At 41.7% G+C, this 18,031-nt stretch overlaps 1 protein-coding gene across 2 annotated transcripts; it reads left to right on the forward strand.

Moving 5' to 3' along the window:
- Positions 1-1,036: 1,036 nt before the first annotated feature.
- zgc:100829 (uncharacterized protein LOC445149 homolog) lies at positions 1,037-17,168 on the forward strand. Of its 2 annotated transcripts, none has more exons than XM_005941399.3 (8): positions 1,037-1,307; positions 1,992-2,535; positions 6,278-6,422; positions 6,640-6,742; positions 7,647-7,685; positions 7,782-7,823; positions 9,227-9,518; positions 15,721-17,168. In XM_005941399.3, exons 2-8 carry the CDS (start codon positions 2,349-2,351, stop codon positions 15,942-15,944), a joined length of 1,032 nt encoding a protein of 343 aa, XP_005941461.1. In that variant the 5' UTR covers positions 1,037-1,307; positions 1,992-2,348; the 3' UTR covers positions 15,945-17,168. The 2 variants fall into 2 exon arrangements, with proteins under 2 accessions (XP_005941461.1, XP_005941460.1); XM_005941398.3 differs by having other exon boundaries at positions 1,044-1,307; positions 7,644-7,685.
- The last annotated feature ends 863 nt before the right edge of the window (positions 17,169-18,031 follow it).

The following is an 18,031-nucleotide window of genomic DNA, read 5'->3' on the forward strand; positions in this document are numbered from 1 at the left end:
TGTATGTTTGTGCTTTGTTTGATAGTCCCAGCCTGCCAGAGGGGATGGAGGGTGAAAAAACTGAAGTGGATGTGCTATACCGAGATGGACTCCAGCCCAGATGCCAGCTTACACTCCGACTTTGCTCCTCATCCCAGAATCTACACAGAGAACTGGTCTCTGTCGTCACAGCATGATTAAAGCATCCAAAAAAGGATAAACCCCATTTAATGAAACAAAAATTCTCTTATTAAACATAAAACACATTGTAATGTGTTCTGATGTGTCTAGTCTGATCCAAGGTGCCGCACTTTGAATCTATGAGAGAACTTACATTTTATTAATTTTGAAGCATGACCATTATCACATGAGCACTTTGCCACCGCTGACTATAACAAATGGCTTGCTACAAAAGCATCCTGCCCCTCGTTACCTTTTAGGTGCAGGTGTCTGCATGCATTGTATATTTACGCTGTTTTGCAGTGGAAATTTATGGAGCCATGCGGTCAGTGTGCATAAGTGCTTATGCACAGTTTTTATTCAGCTTTCGTTTAGTGCTGTAGTTTAAGGTAGTTGAGCACTGGCTTGGGTGGTGACGTAATCTATGGCAGGCTCCTTTTCTTTTTTTTTTTAAATCACAGCAATTGCCTTAACCAGTAGAGGCCGCTCTTTACCTAAAAATGAGTGGCTCATAAGCAGAGGAGGACAGTTAGCTGAGAAAATTTCCTGTGGCTTGAATGTGCAAACTATCAGCAGACATGGTAAATTAAACAGCAAACAGTTACTTGCATAATGCTAGAAGGCACATCGGTTGTTTCACATAATGCTAGAGGCTGTGCTAAAGTTTTGGGTAATGCTAAACGCGAACGTTAGCAAATAGCATTTCTTAATTAAAAGGCGTCGTTAAAAGGGAAGAAAATACAGGAGGAAGAGAGCACATTTTTCTTTGCAGTATTTTTTTTTTAATATTATTTGTGTAGAATTATATGTGTAAGCGAAAATGTGTGAAGATGTGGAAAATACGTGTGTTATGAACATGAACGCATGCCTTTCTTTCTAGCTATTTAAAGTGTGAGTTCAACTTCCTGAGACCAACTCAGGAAGTTGAAATGTAGCCTTAAATGTAGCTTTAGTGTGTGTGTGTGTGTGTGTGTGTGTGTGTGTGAGCGAGAGAGAGAGAGGAAGGGAGAGGGAGGTAAAGAGATTATGGAATGCTGTGATGTCATCAGCTCAGTCATACACACAAAGACGAGGAGGACCCACAGGCGCTGTGACTCCCTCAGCTCAGTTAGCATACTCTGCTGTGGAGCGGCTGTCTACATCCCACTGTGAGTACTTCAGCAAATTCTAACCTTCTCCTACAACTCCCTTTTTGTTTTGTAGCACTCATTTTCTCCACTTCACCCCCTCCCCCCTGTTTTCTTTGGTTTCCTTCTCTGCACCCTGCGGTGTGTTTAGCAGACACCAATCTGTATTCTACCAGTGTGATAGTTTTCAGTCTGAGACGAGCTTTCTTTCCCTCCAAGTGCTGCCTATGTGGTAGCCATTGTTTAACTACCCACTGTGACTGGAGGAGTCCATTTCAATCCTCTTGTTAGACAACCTGGCTCTCGCTGTCCAGTGCTATGACCCAGATTTTTATCCCTCATTACAACCAGACACTGGCCATGTTTTTTTACAAAAGGAAAAAGAGGCGGGGGCCGCTATTTTGTGAGAGTTTTAGAGAGAAACGAACATGGTTTTGGGGAGAGGAAGGAGCAGGGTGGGACACTGATGTCAGATGCAGTCCCATTCCTTTGGAATCTCCTCCCATTCTGGGTAGCAGACTTTCTGTAAAGTGTTGAAATTGGCTTTGGGCTCTTCCGTATTCATGCACGGAAGGACAAGACAACTGCTTTAAACAGATATTTCTAGGAAATAAGAAAAAAAGTTTCTTAAGAAAATATGTAAGACACTGCAGCTTTGAAAATCATGCAAGATGATCTTCACTGTGTGTTTTGTTTTTCTCATAGATTGTGCCAAAGATGACCTCCTCCAAAGAAATCTGACATCTTGATGGGGAAACTGAGCACATTATAGAAAGGAAGCAGGATTTGTGTGTGTGTGAGAGAGAGAGTGTGTGTATGAGAGAGAGAGAGAAAGACAGTCTGTATGAGAGATAGTACAGCTTGTACAAAAGCATGTGTAGAAAGAGCAAGAACCTTAATTCATGACTTCAAGAGTGACTTTAGAGACAAACAAGAAGCTACAAAAGTCCTCTGCTGACATGAGACCATAAATCATCCTTACACACTGTGCACTACGACAAGCAAGCTTCAACTGCTTGCCAAGTGGTACCAGGTTAACGTACCAACCATTTGGCCGCCAACATGCTGCAGCAGATCTTAAAGGACATGTACATTGACCCTGAGGTGCTGGAAGCCCTCAACGAAGAGCAGAAAAAGACACTGTTCCTGAAAATGCGCCAAGAGCAGGTGCGGCGCTGGAAAGAGCGGGAGGAGAAACTGGAAAGAGAGGGGGGCGACGCAGAGTCCAAGAGAGCAAAGCCAAGAAAAGGTAACCACACTGAGTAAAGACTCTTCATCAACAACCACAGCCGCCACCTCACCTTTTTTAACCTTCCCTCTTCCTGTTTATCTCAAACCTGAAGCTGCAGGGTGCAGCTTCAGGTTTTTCAGGCACTCCGACTGTCACGTTTTCACAAAGGTTCCACAGAAAACCATCTGTTCTCTTCTGAGCAAGCGCTTTCAGAGTCCTTGGAGTTGAGATATTTGCGTAGTGTGCTGAGAATTACCCGATAGAGCGTTACAAAGCTTGATAAGGGAACCACTGAAGCATGTGTACGTTGGCTGTGACAGATATCCTAAGCTTCTGGAGTTTGCATGCTCCCAATTATCTGAACAGCTGTTTGTCAAAACATGAAGTGAGCATCAAAATAAGTTTTTTTGTTTTGTTTTGTTTTGGGGGGTTTTTTGGGGGGGGGGGGTTACAGCTTAGGTCCTAAACTATTGCAGATCTTTATTTAAAGATCTGTTATAATTGCACTTTTTATTAAATGCTTCACCCTCCACAAGGTGAAAATAGTTTGACCGTATGGTCTAATTTCCTTGTCTTCTGAGCCTCATTCACACAGACAGAAACTCTAAATTAGATCATTTTATTTCCAATTGAAACATTGCAATGTGAGGTCCCAGATGTTGCTCATATCTGGAATTCTGTGGTTGATGGCAAATAAATGTCAGAAGAAAACCTCCACAGGACAGGAGGAGATGGCAAAATAACAGCCCTGTCGGGAAATTTACAAGTTAAACAAAGAGCACATGTGTTTATCAGATGCTGACATAAGATATGATTACAAATACTGTCTTTTTCCTCATATTTGGTAAATTCTTTTGCTCAACCTAGGTGGTGAGAGTATGCATGGGAAAAACAAAACAAGCAGAAACTCAGGAAGCTGCAAGCCGGTCGTGAAACTGGTTTGGCAAAATCTTGCGTGTCTGCATTTTCTCTTGTACGTCTTTTGTATTAAGGACTTCTGGAAGAAGAGCGTTGCGTAACGACGCGAACATAACAAATTGTTCTATCACCTTAATCCAAACATCAGAGGCAAAGTTAATTTATTTGGATGAGTGCAGCAGTTACTTAAACTACAATGATATCACAGCATGACTTAAAGCCAGTTGATGATTGACACAGTGATGTGTTTTGTCTGGTCTTGGTTAATCAAAGCACTTTCTATCAACTGTGGTACAGAGCGAGAGAACAATGCACTGTGTCTTAATGACCAGTGCAGCCATCTCTAGGAGGCTGTATGTTGAGAACACATGGTTACAACTCTTCTCCACAAACACGGCTTTTTTTTTTTCTTTTTCTGTCTTGCGTGTAGAGGAAATGGTGGATAGTTGATGTAAAAATGTAAAAATAGGACATGAGTCAAGACTCAGGCCTTTAAACAATTAGCAGAGTCTGAAAGGGGAAGTTAGCAGGAAATGTATGTGTTTGAAAAAGAAATGGAGACTTTGATTTTTATCTGGATGGTCTTGTGGGAGAGCTGAAATGCCAAATGTGTTTTTAGCCACAAAATGAAGCTCATATCCCACTCAGCAGTTGCTCCTGCACTTTTGTGTTTTCCATTAGTTTTTGTTTTTCTTTAGTTTTCCGGTTTTGCCTGTCGATTAAGGTTAGTTTTGGTTAGTTTTCCAGTGCAGGATGTGCTTGTTTTGATTTTTTTGTTGTCGCAGGTCTAATTCGGTTTGGTGGCACTTTTGAAATGTCTTATTGTGACAAGGAGTGCACTTGTCAGACTGGAGGATTAAAGAAGCTCACAGAAGTACATTAACACAATACAACAATACAAACACATGACTCACAGTCACATATAAATCCTAGTCCACAATAATACACACGCAGCAGTGCCTTATTGGGCTGTTTGTTCTGACGTCAGACTGAGAGAGACTAAAACTAAAGACATTGCTCTTTTTTTTACTTTTCTAAGTACAATTTTGTTTCTGGAAGTACTTTTTTGGTTACCACAAGGTTGTCCTTGTGGTAATGAGTTTTTATGTGCTGACTTTGACTTTATGCTGCCCTGTTTCTGTGCCTTTGTTTATGTTGTTCTTAGACTGCTGACATTTACACGAGGTGGGAAAAACTGATTAGAATCAATGATCTTGTTCTTCAGCAACAGATTGTTATTTCAAATACAGATATATTCTGTTTATAAGAAAGTGCAACACATTCTTGGTGACGACAGTGGAAATGCCTCTTGTACATTCTGTCCATAAAATGTAGCATCCTTGTACTCAGATGACAGGGTTCATGTCATGTGCGTCTGACAATTGTTTTGTGGCTTTTGCTGTCAGTTTTTTGTTGGAAATGTGTTTAGAGGTATGTTCTGACGGTTGCGTCATGCTGGTATGCCTCGCAGGAATGTGATCCACAGGGTTGGCTGGCAAAACCAGTTCACTATGAAAGTAACTTCTCAGTGCTCCAAACATAGTTACAAGGATGTGACATATGGACCGATGACAAATTAAAGGAAAAACCCAACTCTTGACGTGTACTTAAATCCAGTGTCTTTGTTTTCTTGGTTGGCTCACTGTGGGTCCATGTTTTCCCCTTACACAGATGGGTGACTGCAAATCAATACAAACTTGTTTTGAGTGGTCACATTTAGCCTGTGACGAATATCATTTATATTCTGATAGCAGTCTCGACCCCAGGATAACAAGACAGCTCCAGGGCATAAAGGATCAGTGAGTGGGTTGATGAGTGTGAGAATAATGTGCGTTTCAGTTCAGCTTTAGTTATATAACACCAGTTCACAAACAAGTCTTGTATTGTCATTTAGACAATATTAGAGGGAAAGAGAGGGCCTAAAATGAGACTATCCACTATGAACTATGGTGGGGAAGAAGAACCATCTTAACAGGAAGAGACCTCCAGCAGAACCAGGCTCTATGAACTATGGGGTCTTTAAGAAGGCAACCTGAATTTTATAATGTTGCCTAAAGAGCTCATGTACAGGATGAAAAGCATCAGTTCTAAAACAAGTGTAAGTGTTTGCAGCTTAATAACCTTTTATCGTGTGAGAAAGACTTGTCACTTACACACACACACACACACAGACAAATATGTATCTCCATCTAAGTAAGCGCTACAAGTCTGTTAAATGTTGTGATCACTGCAATAACAGAGAGCTGCAGTAAAATCAGTGAAGACAAAGCGATAAGTCAGAAGCCGCGAGATAATCACAGGTAACTTTTACTAGTGATCTTTTAAGTGAGCCGCGTTACCATACAACACAATCACGTATATTTAGACTTTTTTTTTTTTTTCCTCAGGCGTATATTATATTTGGTTAGAAGCCGCAGACCCCATCTAGAAAGCAAAACAGCAGAGTGAATATAATAAATTAATATAATAAATAAATGAATAAATCATCATTTATAAATCTATAAATTATTTTATAGATTTAGAATGTCTTTAACCAGCACTACTAGTTGTTATGTGAGGGTCAAAGTATGCTTATGTTGATCACTAGTTATCAATGTTAATAAAACATTTCAGAGTAATCGTTTGAAAAATCAGGGGTGGGCCTTCTAAATAGTCTATTCAATATTTCATCATTTATTCTGTTGTGTTGTTTTGATATAGCCTTATAAGATTTGTAGGCATATCCCACATTCTCATTTTTTTTTTTTTGACAGGTTCACTGAGGGAAATTCAAAAGCACTTTCAGTTTTGTTTCAGTAGCTAGTTGACTTGTAATGTTTAAGTGTGTTTGTGTTTTTAACAGCCAACAATAAGAGTGTCAGCTGGCAGCTCGGCCGGGATGGGGACGTGGCGGTTGTTGTGATTGGGGAGGTGGATGAGCTGAGCTCCAAATTCATCTGCTCAGGATTTGGAGAGAAGAAGACTCCAAGCCTGCAGAACAACCCGAGGTAATACACATTTGTAATACAAAACAGACAGTGATGTTTTTTTTTTTGTTTTTTTTTTAAATAATTAAGATTAAAGGCAGAGAACAACGTGTAACAGAAGAATCAGTGTTTCAGTTTTTTGTTTTTCTTTTTGTGTGTGCATGTGTTGCTAACAGACTGTCATTTAAGGAGATTTGGTTGGGTTTTATACGTGACACATTCTGTTTATGTTTTCCAGCCATCAAACTATACTGAAGGACAGAAAAAACACGGAACCTGTCAAGACTGAGAGAGAGAACCTCCTTTCTAAAACGCAACCCGACGTCTCCCTGAATCTAAAGGTGTGTGTAGCTCTCTGTGATCCTTAAAAATCAAATCATTTTGGTTGGAGAAAAAAAAAGTCATAATTATTTTTTAATATTAAACACTGCTATCGCCTCTTGATTTAAATAAAAACATACACCTAATAAATATGTTAAAGTTGATCAAAACATCGTGTATAATAAAAATGACTGAGATGGAGTTGGCTTTCAGATCGACATAAAATAAAGTTTCACGGTGCTCTTTATCTTTTATCCATTCAACTCAATATTTCCATCTCAATCTCAACACTGTGGTGGAGTCATTTTCACTTCTCATACCCGCAGAGCAGTTTGTGGAAACTTTCCATTAGGTTCTTGAGCATAGCTGGTGAAAATCAATCGCTGCCCTGTTTCTGTGTCAAAATAATGTGCTGATGATTTCTGACTTGGTGATATTTTAGGTGTGTGTGTATGTGCACAGCAGTGTATTAGTTTTGGTGTGTGTGTGTGTTGGGGGTGCTGGTGGGTGCCTCCTTTTTTTTTTTTTTTTTTTCCTTTTTCCATGCTATCTCAAAAAGAGATTTGCTGTGTTGTCATGGCAACCATGCACACACTGAGCCACAGCGAGCCAGCGTACACAGTCTCATCTGGCCTGACCATGATGTTTCTCTAAAGCTTAAGCTGCTTGCTGCTCATTCAGTGGAAATAAGAGCCCATCATTGTTTTTCCTGCAGAAACAAAACCACCGCACAGATGTTTTTTTTTCTTAAAAGCAACTTTTAATTTGAAATATATTCACACAATTAAGTATTTTATCTCATCTCTATTTCTTAAACTCCTTTAAGTATAGATTTAAGAGCTTATTCCAAGCACTGAACTCTAAAAGTTGAGGAAGATGACGAGTCGCCATCAGCACTAACTGTGTCTCTTTCTCTCCCAGCAGGGGAAAAGTGAGGAGGCGAGCGGTTTACTCCCTCTGCCGGTGAGTTGGAGTAACTGCCTGCACTAACAGAGCTGTGTGCTCTCACACTGCATCATGGCCTAGATCACTCATGTAATGTCTTTGTTAAACCCACAGGTGTCAGTGAGCGAGCATTCACCGCCTACAGCAACTGCAAAGGTATCTGTGAATTAAAGTCATTGCAGGTGTTTTGATCTCATTCTAGCTTTTTGAAATATTTTTAAGAAAGGAAATGTTTGCATACCTATGCAGAAAAACACTTTAAAAGACATGTTTCAGCAAGGTGCTGTATACGATGTGCAGTAAAATCTCTAGCTCTTTGAAGCACAACCACCACAGAGTGCCTATATGACTTTTTGTGGCAGTCCTACCCTCTGAGTCACAGGAAATGGTGGTTGGGGCCAGCTGTCCCCTCGCTCCCAGCCTCTCTGCAGATCATCTTTCTCCCAGCATTCTCCTTCTCTGTGCTCCCGCTTGTCTAAGCTGCCGCACCCCTCACAGTTCTCTCTCCGGGGAACAGCTGAACTGTCCTGTCCTCCCACTAGCTCCATCGCCGCTCCAGCCTTGTGTCGTCTGGGGAGTAGGCTTGCTATATCCCCTTGCTTTCTTCTGCGTTTATGTGCATACGTGTGTGCGTAGGGGTGTGTGTGTGTGTGTGTAGGGGTGTGTGTGTGTGTGTAGGGGTGTGTGTGTGTGTGTGTAGGGGTGTGCAGGTGACACGCTTTGCAAGAACAGCTGAATCACAGAGACAAGGCAGGATTTCTGGACTGCCCTAGAACAGATGGTTGATGAACTTGATCAGGGAATTAAAACGCCAGAGATAGAGAATGCGTCAGTCGCAGATGGATGGGATTGTGGGATAGTCTCCTGAGGTTTGGGCGCGTGAGCTCTCCTCTGTTCCATTTTTTTCTTCTTCTTTTTTTCCCCTCCTCTTTGCCACAGACAGAAATTTCTCTCCCTCACATCTTATATCCATACCAGCCTCTCTCCATTACAGGCCCCAGCACATCTTTGGCCCACCCCATGCGCACATGGCAAGAAAGCATTCACACCTTAGGAGGTTTGGCAAGTGTGACAGCCAAGAATTCACAGCATAAGCCTTTCTTTATAGGATTCATAATTTGGTTGAATGCCTTGTTTATAGATTGAATGATTTGTTCCTGGAGGAGAAAGGAAACGGGGGCGCTTTGGTGATGTGGCTGTTGCTAACGCCGCTGCAGCTTTTCTCCAGTTGATTTAGAGAGCGAAGGAGTCGTCGTGAGGGAGGAGGAGAGAGTGAGATTGTTGATTAAGAAGGCGTAAGATCAGGAGGCAAGATTAGCAAGGCTGCTTGATTTTCAAGTCACCTTATAATTTTCTCTCCAAACATCCTTAAACTCTTAATCAGTGGTCATAGTTCTGCGTGTTTCATTCCGGCACCATGTTGTCACTGGAGGATTCTAATTTAGTGAATCATTTATCCAATGATTTAATCAAACATGACAGTAATTCCACTGTATGTGAATTAGCTGTCAACACCGATCGCACTCCCCGCTTCTCTTTTGTCACTCCTCACTCTGCAGCTCGAGTTGAAGTCAGCCATTGCAACCGAGGAGAAGTCAGTTCCCCAGCCCTCCATCTGCTCCAGGCCTCCCATGAGAGCTAACGCTGTCAAGACGAGACCGGCTTCTGCAAATGCAGCACCAGACTATGTCAACACGAGACCTGGCCTCACAAATCTGAGGCTGGCTACCGCCGTGCCATACTCTTCTCCCGGCAGCGCTGTCAAAATAGACTCTGGCATGACGTCATCAACCAAAGGGAGCCTGCAGTCAAAAGAACCCCAGAAGCCACAGGAGTCACCGGGTGGTAAAGGTGAGTGAATTTAACTCAGAGTTAAAAGTACATGACACATCTAAGGTTGGAGTGAATTGATGACATGGTATTGTTTTAACCCCTGTGATGTACTGGGAAAACTGTATGGTGTGCCATCCATCTTTCACAGTATCAGGTGGGAGGGGCTTGTACCCCTTCTACCTTTTTATTTTCTCAGTTTTCCTGTAATCCAATAAGCAAAAGCAGCCATACTGATTATGATCAGTGTCACCGTGGATAAACTAATCTAGATTCGTGGGAAGTCCATGATTCTTATTTCTGGCTAAGTTTCATTTGTTGCGGAAAGCCTGGACTCCAGTTTTAAACATATGGGTTTAAAATTGAGTTCACAACATGGTTACTGCCTTACGTGACAATCACCACCGCTCTCTGAGCCAGCTGCAGCTTTTTCTCTAAGAGTAATAATAGCTTTGGAGAGCTGAGCAGAACCAGTCTGAACAAAGTTCATACTAGATAAATTTCTCTGCGCTGCAGCAAGGAAGAAGGATTTATTTCCTGAAACCCAATGTGCTCGCCAAATAGTGCCTCAGCCCCCTGGAATCTTTATGGACTGGCAGAGTAAAAGAGGCCTGCCTAGAGGGGAAAAAAGCAGGGGAAAACGTATGCGACTGGGATTTGTCCCCTTGTAACATGTTGCTCGTGCACACCTGCTCTTTTGATAGCTTCTCTATTGTGATCAGTTTCTGTCAACAATTAATTTGTCAACAGCCGTGGCAATGCAGTCGACATTTGGTGGGACCAAATCTGCTGGATTTGAGGGTCCAATTCTCTCCCCCCCCTCCCAAAAAAAATCTAAATGTGAAAACCAATTTCCTGATGGAAATTGGTGGCCAGCAGGGGTGTTTGCTCTGCTCTTCTCTCCTCTCATTTTTTGCCTCTCATTCCATCCTCTCCCCAGCCCTTCCTCTCCAGATCCTTTATTCTCCAGTCTTTTCTTCAGAGCGTCGTGCTAAGTTTGTGAGCAAATACAAAAAAGAAGAAAAAAGAATTGTTTTTGACCTTGATGAAAAATATCATGAAGTCAAGGAAAAATGTGAAGGAGAATTATCTGCCAGCAGTAAAACTAAAATATTAGTTCCCTAGAATGACTACTTAAAACTCAACTTGTTCTTCTGTGTTATTTCATGGAGGCAACATAAATGTGGATAAAAGTGTAAACATATGCCTTTGTTAAGTGGTAATTTAGTAATAACAAAGGATACCAGTCAAAAAATTAAAACAAAAGGTTTTGTAAATAATGCCCTATCTATCTTTCTGTGTCAATCTTGGCAAAGGTTGTTCTTCAAAGCTGCATTACTGTGCAAAAGTCTCGAGTCACTCGTCATTTCTTTATATTTTTCTAGGAAAAAGGGAAATGGGTTCAGCAAATTATTAAAATTCATCATTCAAATAAAAGCTTTGAAAGACCTCCAGAAAGCATGGAGAAGTCTGGCTTGTTGCAACCAAAATGGAACGAAATAAGGTGTGAAACGAGACTTTTGTACAGTATTGTATATTATATTAATTTTGTTTCAATTTGGGCTGAGATGAGGCCTTCCTGTTAGGGTAATGTATCAGTGTTTTTGTTTCTCGTTTAGTCTTTTATGGGTCTGCTCCTCTCGTGCAACTTTCCTTTTGTGCCAGTGTTAAATAAAATGGGGAGGTTTTTTTTTTTTTTATGTTGTAGAGATGAACCAACTTCTTGTTTGAATCTTTCTCGAGTTATCGTTGTAATATCTAATATACCTGTTGGAAGCTCATGTACCACACAGTGACCCAGTTAAGTATAAAAATGGTCATTGTAAGGGTGAAGTTAGCACCATCCAGTGGAAATCAGTGATACTGTAGGGAAAGAAAAGTCCAGTTGAGCAGAAAATCTCATCTCCATAAAGGTCCCTCTGCTGGAAATATGCTCTCCCTACACCACACGCTCACTGCAACATGAACTTGAAGGCTGGCTTCCTCCAGAACCATTTTTTTAAATTTGGAAGAAACAAAGAAACCTAAATAAAATCACATTTTTCCTTTCAACGGTGATTGCAGCAGTTTTATTGGGTCAACTTAAGTTTATACCAGGCAGATGTCGACAGAGTCAGTTTCCTTTAGAAAGCCATACAACAAAACCAAGTTCCTAGCACCTTAACAGGAACTTCCTCATAGCTGTGTGACTGTCTATTGGTTTAGCCACATGTTTTTAGCATTTTATATAAAATGGGTGGGGGGAACAATCCTGAAAATATTTCCTGCCCCCCGCCCCTTTTTTTCTGATTATTGTAAACATTCAAGATCATTACAGATTTTTGGCGGTCAAACCCACACACTCGTGAGAATGTCGCAAAAAGACAAAGTGTGTTGTTGTTTTGTTTTTTGTTTTTCTTGTTTGTTTTTAGTTAAATGTGGATCTGGCTGCAAAGATGTATTGTAGAAGTTTGGTGGCATGTGTGTCTTCACCCACTTTGGTGGTTAGATTAGTGGCTACATCTATGCTCCCTGGGCGCTAGCACGACAGTGAATAAGAGCAAAATGTAGAGGGAAGAAAGGGAAAGGAAACCCAAAAGAACAGCTGGTGTGGTGGGAGTTGAGGTGGGTTGAGCACAGTGCTGAATAAATGTGTTCGACTCCGGAGCAAAAATACTGACACAGTGTCTGTCCTTGACAATGGCAGGAAGCTTGTTCCAACAGGAGGAGGAGGCCAACAAAGATGAGGCTCATGCCTCAGCTGTTTTCATTTGAATGCGGGTAATGACAAGGGTTCATGCATCCTGAGCAGTTACCGTGGCTCACGCCTCGCTTTCCCAAAGAATAACTAACTTTGTATTAGTGACAGTATAAATTTGGATTTACAGCTACAACGAGGAACATAAAACTCTGAAATCTAACACTGGAGCATTCATGCTGTAAATGTTTTACACAGGTAGACTGGATGTCATGACAAGCCAGTATGGTTTAGGCTAACCCAGGAGGATAAGACGAAATCCAATTTAAAAGTCTCAGGTTCTGGATATTGACAGGATGCCGTTATCCCATCTTTGATAAATTTTAAATGGCTTAAAAAGATTAAAGGTTTTACATTCGTCAGGTAAGAGGTTGGGCAAGAACAAGAGTATCCAAGTCCGTGTATCTCGACAAAAGCAAAAGAAAGTCTTGCTATACATGGATCGAGTTCCTGGATCCAAGAGGATATGAACGCAGATCAGTTTGTGATATTTTCTTGAAAACAATAAGACATTAACCCCCCCCCCCCCATCTGTGAAGATGTGGCATGAAATTTTGGGCCAAGTCCCACCTCTGCTAAAATGTTTGAGTAATCCTCCTAATAAACAGAGAAACAATGTAACCAAACCAACCACAAAACCTTCTTGGCAGAAATTGTGAGTGAACAAATAAAATGGCAATTAAACCCTGGTATTTTTCACAGTGTTGATGTATTTATAACAAATAATCTGGTAATTAATGTTGGTGAGAAAAATCCATATTTCTCACCAGTTTTCTCTTCAGTTTCTTTTGGCAGGAAACAGACTTTTTTGGAAACAAACAGGTGTAACATCTGCGTGGAGAAAAACAAAATCAGTTCATGCTTGAAAACGTAAACACTGAAAGCCTGTAAATCTGAAAATGAGTCTTACTGTTAACTGGGACTCTGCACAAAAAGTGAAACCTGTGTTGCCTCACAGAAAGAGGTTCCTGGGTTTGGACCTGTCCTTCTGTGTGGAGCTTCACCCTGTGATCGCGTGGGTTTTCTCCTCTTATGTGCTAGGCCCATTTTGGCAGCAAAAATAAATCCTGAATCTTGAGATTTTTATTTCTTAGTTAAAGTTATAGAAACTGTTAACACTCCAGATAATGAAGGTAGGATGGCAGAGCCGGTGCAAGAAATAAACCTATATATGTTGAGACAGTCCATATGATTTGAGGATGGTTTCAAGAACATCAAAGTCTTCTGCAGCTAATACATGCACGCGTGTTTTTGTGTTTATAACTCTTCCCTGTGTCTCCGTCCGCTCTCCTCTGGCTTCACCTTCAGAGGGAAGGACACACATTCCAGCGCTGCTTTCCGACTCTAGCCCTGGGCGACGCTCAGCCAGAGCTGATAAGTGACAGGGGCCCCAGCCCCCATGCAGGAGCTTGCCCCAATGCTTACACACACGCCACACACACACACACACACAACAAGCGCACCTACACCTCTCCTCCTCCCCACGCTTCAGTCCACAGACGTGCTGCTGGGGAATTCTGCCCTCTGCCCCACTTCTGCCCCCCACCTCCCACCCAAGTCCTCCACCCATGCACCACTCCTCTTTCTCTGCGAGACATGTGGACGTCTTTAAAGAGATAGATTAGTCTTTAATTTTTGTGCTAGCCTGATCATTGACACTTCTTCCCGCCCCTCTTCTTTGTCCTCTCTGTACATTTACGAGCTGCCCCGGGACGTGATGGGTGGCATCTTGAATGCTCGATTGGGAGATTAATCAATCTCAACAAGCAATTCGTTGCAGAGGTTCTCTTTAATTTAAATAGGTGTTTTCGCAGGTAGCTTTAATGACTTGTTTCGGCGGACGGACAGAGCTCGGGGTGCAGCTGCTGAGGAGAGTTTCATTTAGTCCCTGCCCATACACCAATCCTCCCTCTCCTGCTCTTTCTATCTCTCTGTCTCTATTAAGCATTCCACTCCAGACCTGCAGGAAGGCTCTGAGCTCAAAAAACTCTCTGGCCATGAGTGTGTGTGCGTGCCCGCGTCTGTGTCTGTGTGCATCTGTGTGTGTTCGGTGCGTGCCTGAATGTGTGTCAGCCTCAATTGCTGGAGCCTATCCAAGGTTTCCGTGGTGACCACACAACACAACGAGACAATCAGAGGCAAGCCCACGAAACGCAGCGAGAGGACATTAACACAGGAACTATGGGTCAGGGGGCAGAGGAAGGCAGGGCAAAAGGAAGGTAGAGGGGAGGTGTTGGAGCCACGGGGAGAGGTGCACGAGAGAATGAGAAAGAGGAGCGAAAGCAGAGTAAACAGCAATAAACAATAACACAACCTTAAAGGCTACTTTAGGTCTCTCCCTTTCATGCCTGCAAGACATCAAGAGCTTTAAAGGTTTCCTGGCCTCAGGAGTGCCCATGTGGTTTTGGCTGTACCTCACCTCTTTGTGTGTGTCTGTGCATGTGTGCACACTATGGCGTGGCGTTAGTCAGCGATGGCTGCATGCGTGACTGAATCCATGTGCAGTGGGTGGGGGGGTCTGAATCCGTGTTTATGTGTGCGAGAGCATGCACGGACCCGAACGTAACGTGAGAATGTGCATGTCTTTTGAAATTCAGCTGTTAGAAACTCTGTACACGCCTGTGTGTGTTTTCACTCTATTTTCTGCGTGTGTGTGTGTGTGTGTGTGTGTGTGTGTGTCTGTAGTCACGCACACGGGTGCTCTCACATATCTCTGTCCCCCGGGGATGACGCTAAAAATATGTGGCTCCTCAAGCCTTCTGGTGTCTGAGCAGCGTCTGTCTGCTCTCCATTCCCGTCCCTGCGGCCCTCCCCTCCCCTTCGTTCGTTACTCCTGTTCCCTCCATTCCTCCCTCAATTACACCCTCTTCCAAACACAGTACCTCTGCAACACGCACGCACACAAAAGCACAAACTACACCCAGCTGTGTCCCTACTACACTTCCACTGAGGATGACCTCTGCTCAGCCGTAGCGGGATAAAGGAAAGCGAATGAAAGGGAGAAAAAAAGGCAGAAAAGGGTGAAGAGCGAGCTAACATGGCATTGCGGGAAGGGTAGTGGTTGATTCCTGCTTGCCCAACAGCTACTGAACATAAAATCCTAAATAAGTGATTTGCAAAGCATTTAAGCTCCTATATCTAATTGAAAACTGTGAAGACGCACACAAACATCCCTATACATACATACATATATATATATATTTATGTGTATATATATATATATATATATGTATTTATATATATATATATATATTATTATATATATATTATAGTATATTATATATATATATATTAAATTTTTTTTTTTTTTTTTTTTTTTTTCCATTTCTAAACTTGATACCTGGACATGTGGCATGTTTACACCATTGTGCATCATCTCTCCTTTTAAACAAAGCTTTGTAAGCATTAGGGAACTAAAGAGATCGTGTTGCTGTGGTTTTAAAGGCAAAACGTAAACTGTTGTGTGTTGTTTTCTTTTTCTTCCAGATATCTGCGAATCAGAAAAGCTTCAAAAGGCTAGCTCAGAGGAGCCTTGGACGTCAGGGAGTGCACCAGTCTGCGCAGGGCGTGGTCGTGTGGCTCAGCTGATGAAAACCTTCAGTGTCGATCGCGCTACAAACCCTGCACAGACCCCTTCCCGTGGGATTAAGCCACCCCTTCCCACAAAACCTAGCCACTTGCGTCAAACGAGCACACCTACTGTCAGGTAATCCGTACACTGGTGAACAGGCACCCACCCAAGCTTCATGCATCCCTGTGATTCAGATCACCTACTGTGATGCCTCATTCAGAGGCTTAATGGGATGGACTCCAAAGGTGGTTTAGAAGTGGTAACGTTTGCATTGTTGCTGTCACTCTGAATGCACAGTGATGGAAATGCTTGAATGTAATGGTTTTCTTTTATTGTTATTATTATTTTTGATGCTGCAGTACTGTAAACACTCTTTAAGTCAAAAGAATTCCAAAGAAGTGGATTGCATTTGAAAGTTTTTAAACATTTTTGCCAGGAAAATGATGGCGCACATATTTTCAAATGAATTTACTTGTTACTGATGCTTTTCACTTCATACAAGCATGAAAAAATGTGCTATTTTTCTAAAACACAGTTTTTACCCTAATTCACAAAGTCCGCGCACACGATATTTACTGACACGTTGCCTTTTCTTTTGATTGCTTATAAGACAGTTTACATTCGCTGGTGTGCACACATGCCTGGTTCTGTTTTTCCTCCTTATTTCTGTCTTCTTGAACAAAAGAATGGGCATGGGGGGGCATGAGGGTGTTAAAGAAGGCACAGTAGAGGCCTCCTTTATCTTGCTGTCTCCTCCCTGGGAATAGTGTAGAGTTGTTTATTTGTCATAATGCAATGTATGTCTCCCTCTGCCACCTGGCAGGAGGCTCACTGCGACCTGTTGTGGACCAATGACAGTGCCAAATGCACTCATCTGTCACTCCCAGTGGATCAAATCCTGGCAAGTTAGACAGTTGCTGCCAAATAATCCAGCGTTTCATGTTTTTGAGCTGTGTGACTGTACTTTTTGCTTATTGTTTTTTTGGTTTGTTTTTTAAATTTTTCTATATGAGGAGTGAGATTTTGTGATGGGATATTTAACATTACAGCAATGTTCACTTATAAAATGAGGGACATTTTTTTTTTTCTCTTTTTTTGATGTCAAGGTTTTGTGGTACAGTCAATGAAACAATAAAACTGCATAACTTGTATACCCGAGTCTTTTAAAGTTTGTGTGTGTGTGTGTGTGTTTACTTTCTTAAAAAAACCCTCTCACTCTGTCTCTGTTTATTCTGTCTGGCAATCCTTCAGCTAATTTGCTGACTTAGCCTCTGAGAGCAACAGCCAATTTTTCGGGGTTCTGATGTAGCCACCAGATATTCAAGCCAAGAATGTTGTCCATTAGTCACTGTTTGCAAAGATATAAAAAAACAAAAAAAACAAACAACCACTTTTTTAATGAAAGTTTGTGTTCAGTCTCTTTTTGATGTAAGCTTTTCTTTTTAAATCTGCTCCAATGTGATTGGTCAGTTGAACTTGAACTAGAAACTAGCTACAACAGGTAACCAGTCAGATCAAGAAGCAAATAATCTTGTCCCTTTCCTACCAATTCTGAAATACCGGATAATTCTGTTCATAGAATTTATAGTTTAGCTAACTTTCATCACTGTAATCCCAATAAAAAAGAAATTTAAAAAATGTTTTATGTGGCGTTCAGAGGGCAAAACATTTGAAATAATTTGATTATTTACTGTTTAAAAAAAAAAAGGGGGGGGGGAAAACCTGTAAAAAATAAAATAAAAAAAAATTCTGTAACATGTAGGTTGCAGCTGGTGAACTAAGAATATCTGCCTTTTTTAGATGTCCAGCCTCGGCAAATATACTTGCATGCTTCACCAGGGTCAGTGTAAAATTTTAATTTCAGCAGCACAACAGATACACCCACACGTTTGGTATCGCTGTGCTCAGACATTTCTTGCTTAATTTCCAGTAATGCTCTCCAAGCCTGCAGATGAAATTCAAATCTTTGCAAAAATTGAGGCATATTTTCACATTTGTACCTGCGATTTCCATTGCAGATTGCAGTTGCCTTGGCTAATGTTTGGCACCTGGCTAATCTGTTTAAAGAACATCCCCTGTAACAAATCAGCCAACTGGGGGTGAGTAACAGCAACACTCCAGCACCTTTTAAGTTAATGCACCACTCACTTATTAATGGTGAGTTGCAAATGGCCCTCTGATGCCCTACAGTGCCATAATTAACAACATTTAGACAGGAAGTGGTCT

The sequence above is a fragment of the Haplochromis burtoni genome, unplaced genomic scaffold, assembly GCF_018398535.1.
Source record: "Haplochromis burtoni strain Fernald_Lab_line unplaced genomic scaffold, NCSU_Asbu1 Contig_318, whole genome shotgun sequence".
NCBI lineage: Eukaryota > Metazoa > Chordata > Actinopteri > Cichliformes > Cichlidae > Haplochromis > Haplochromis burtoni.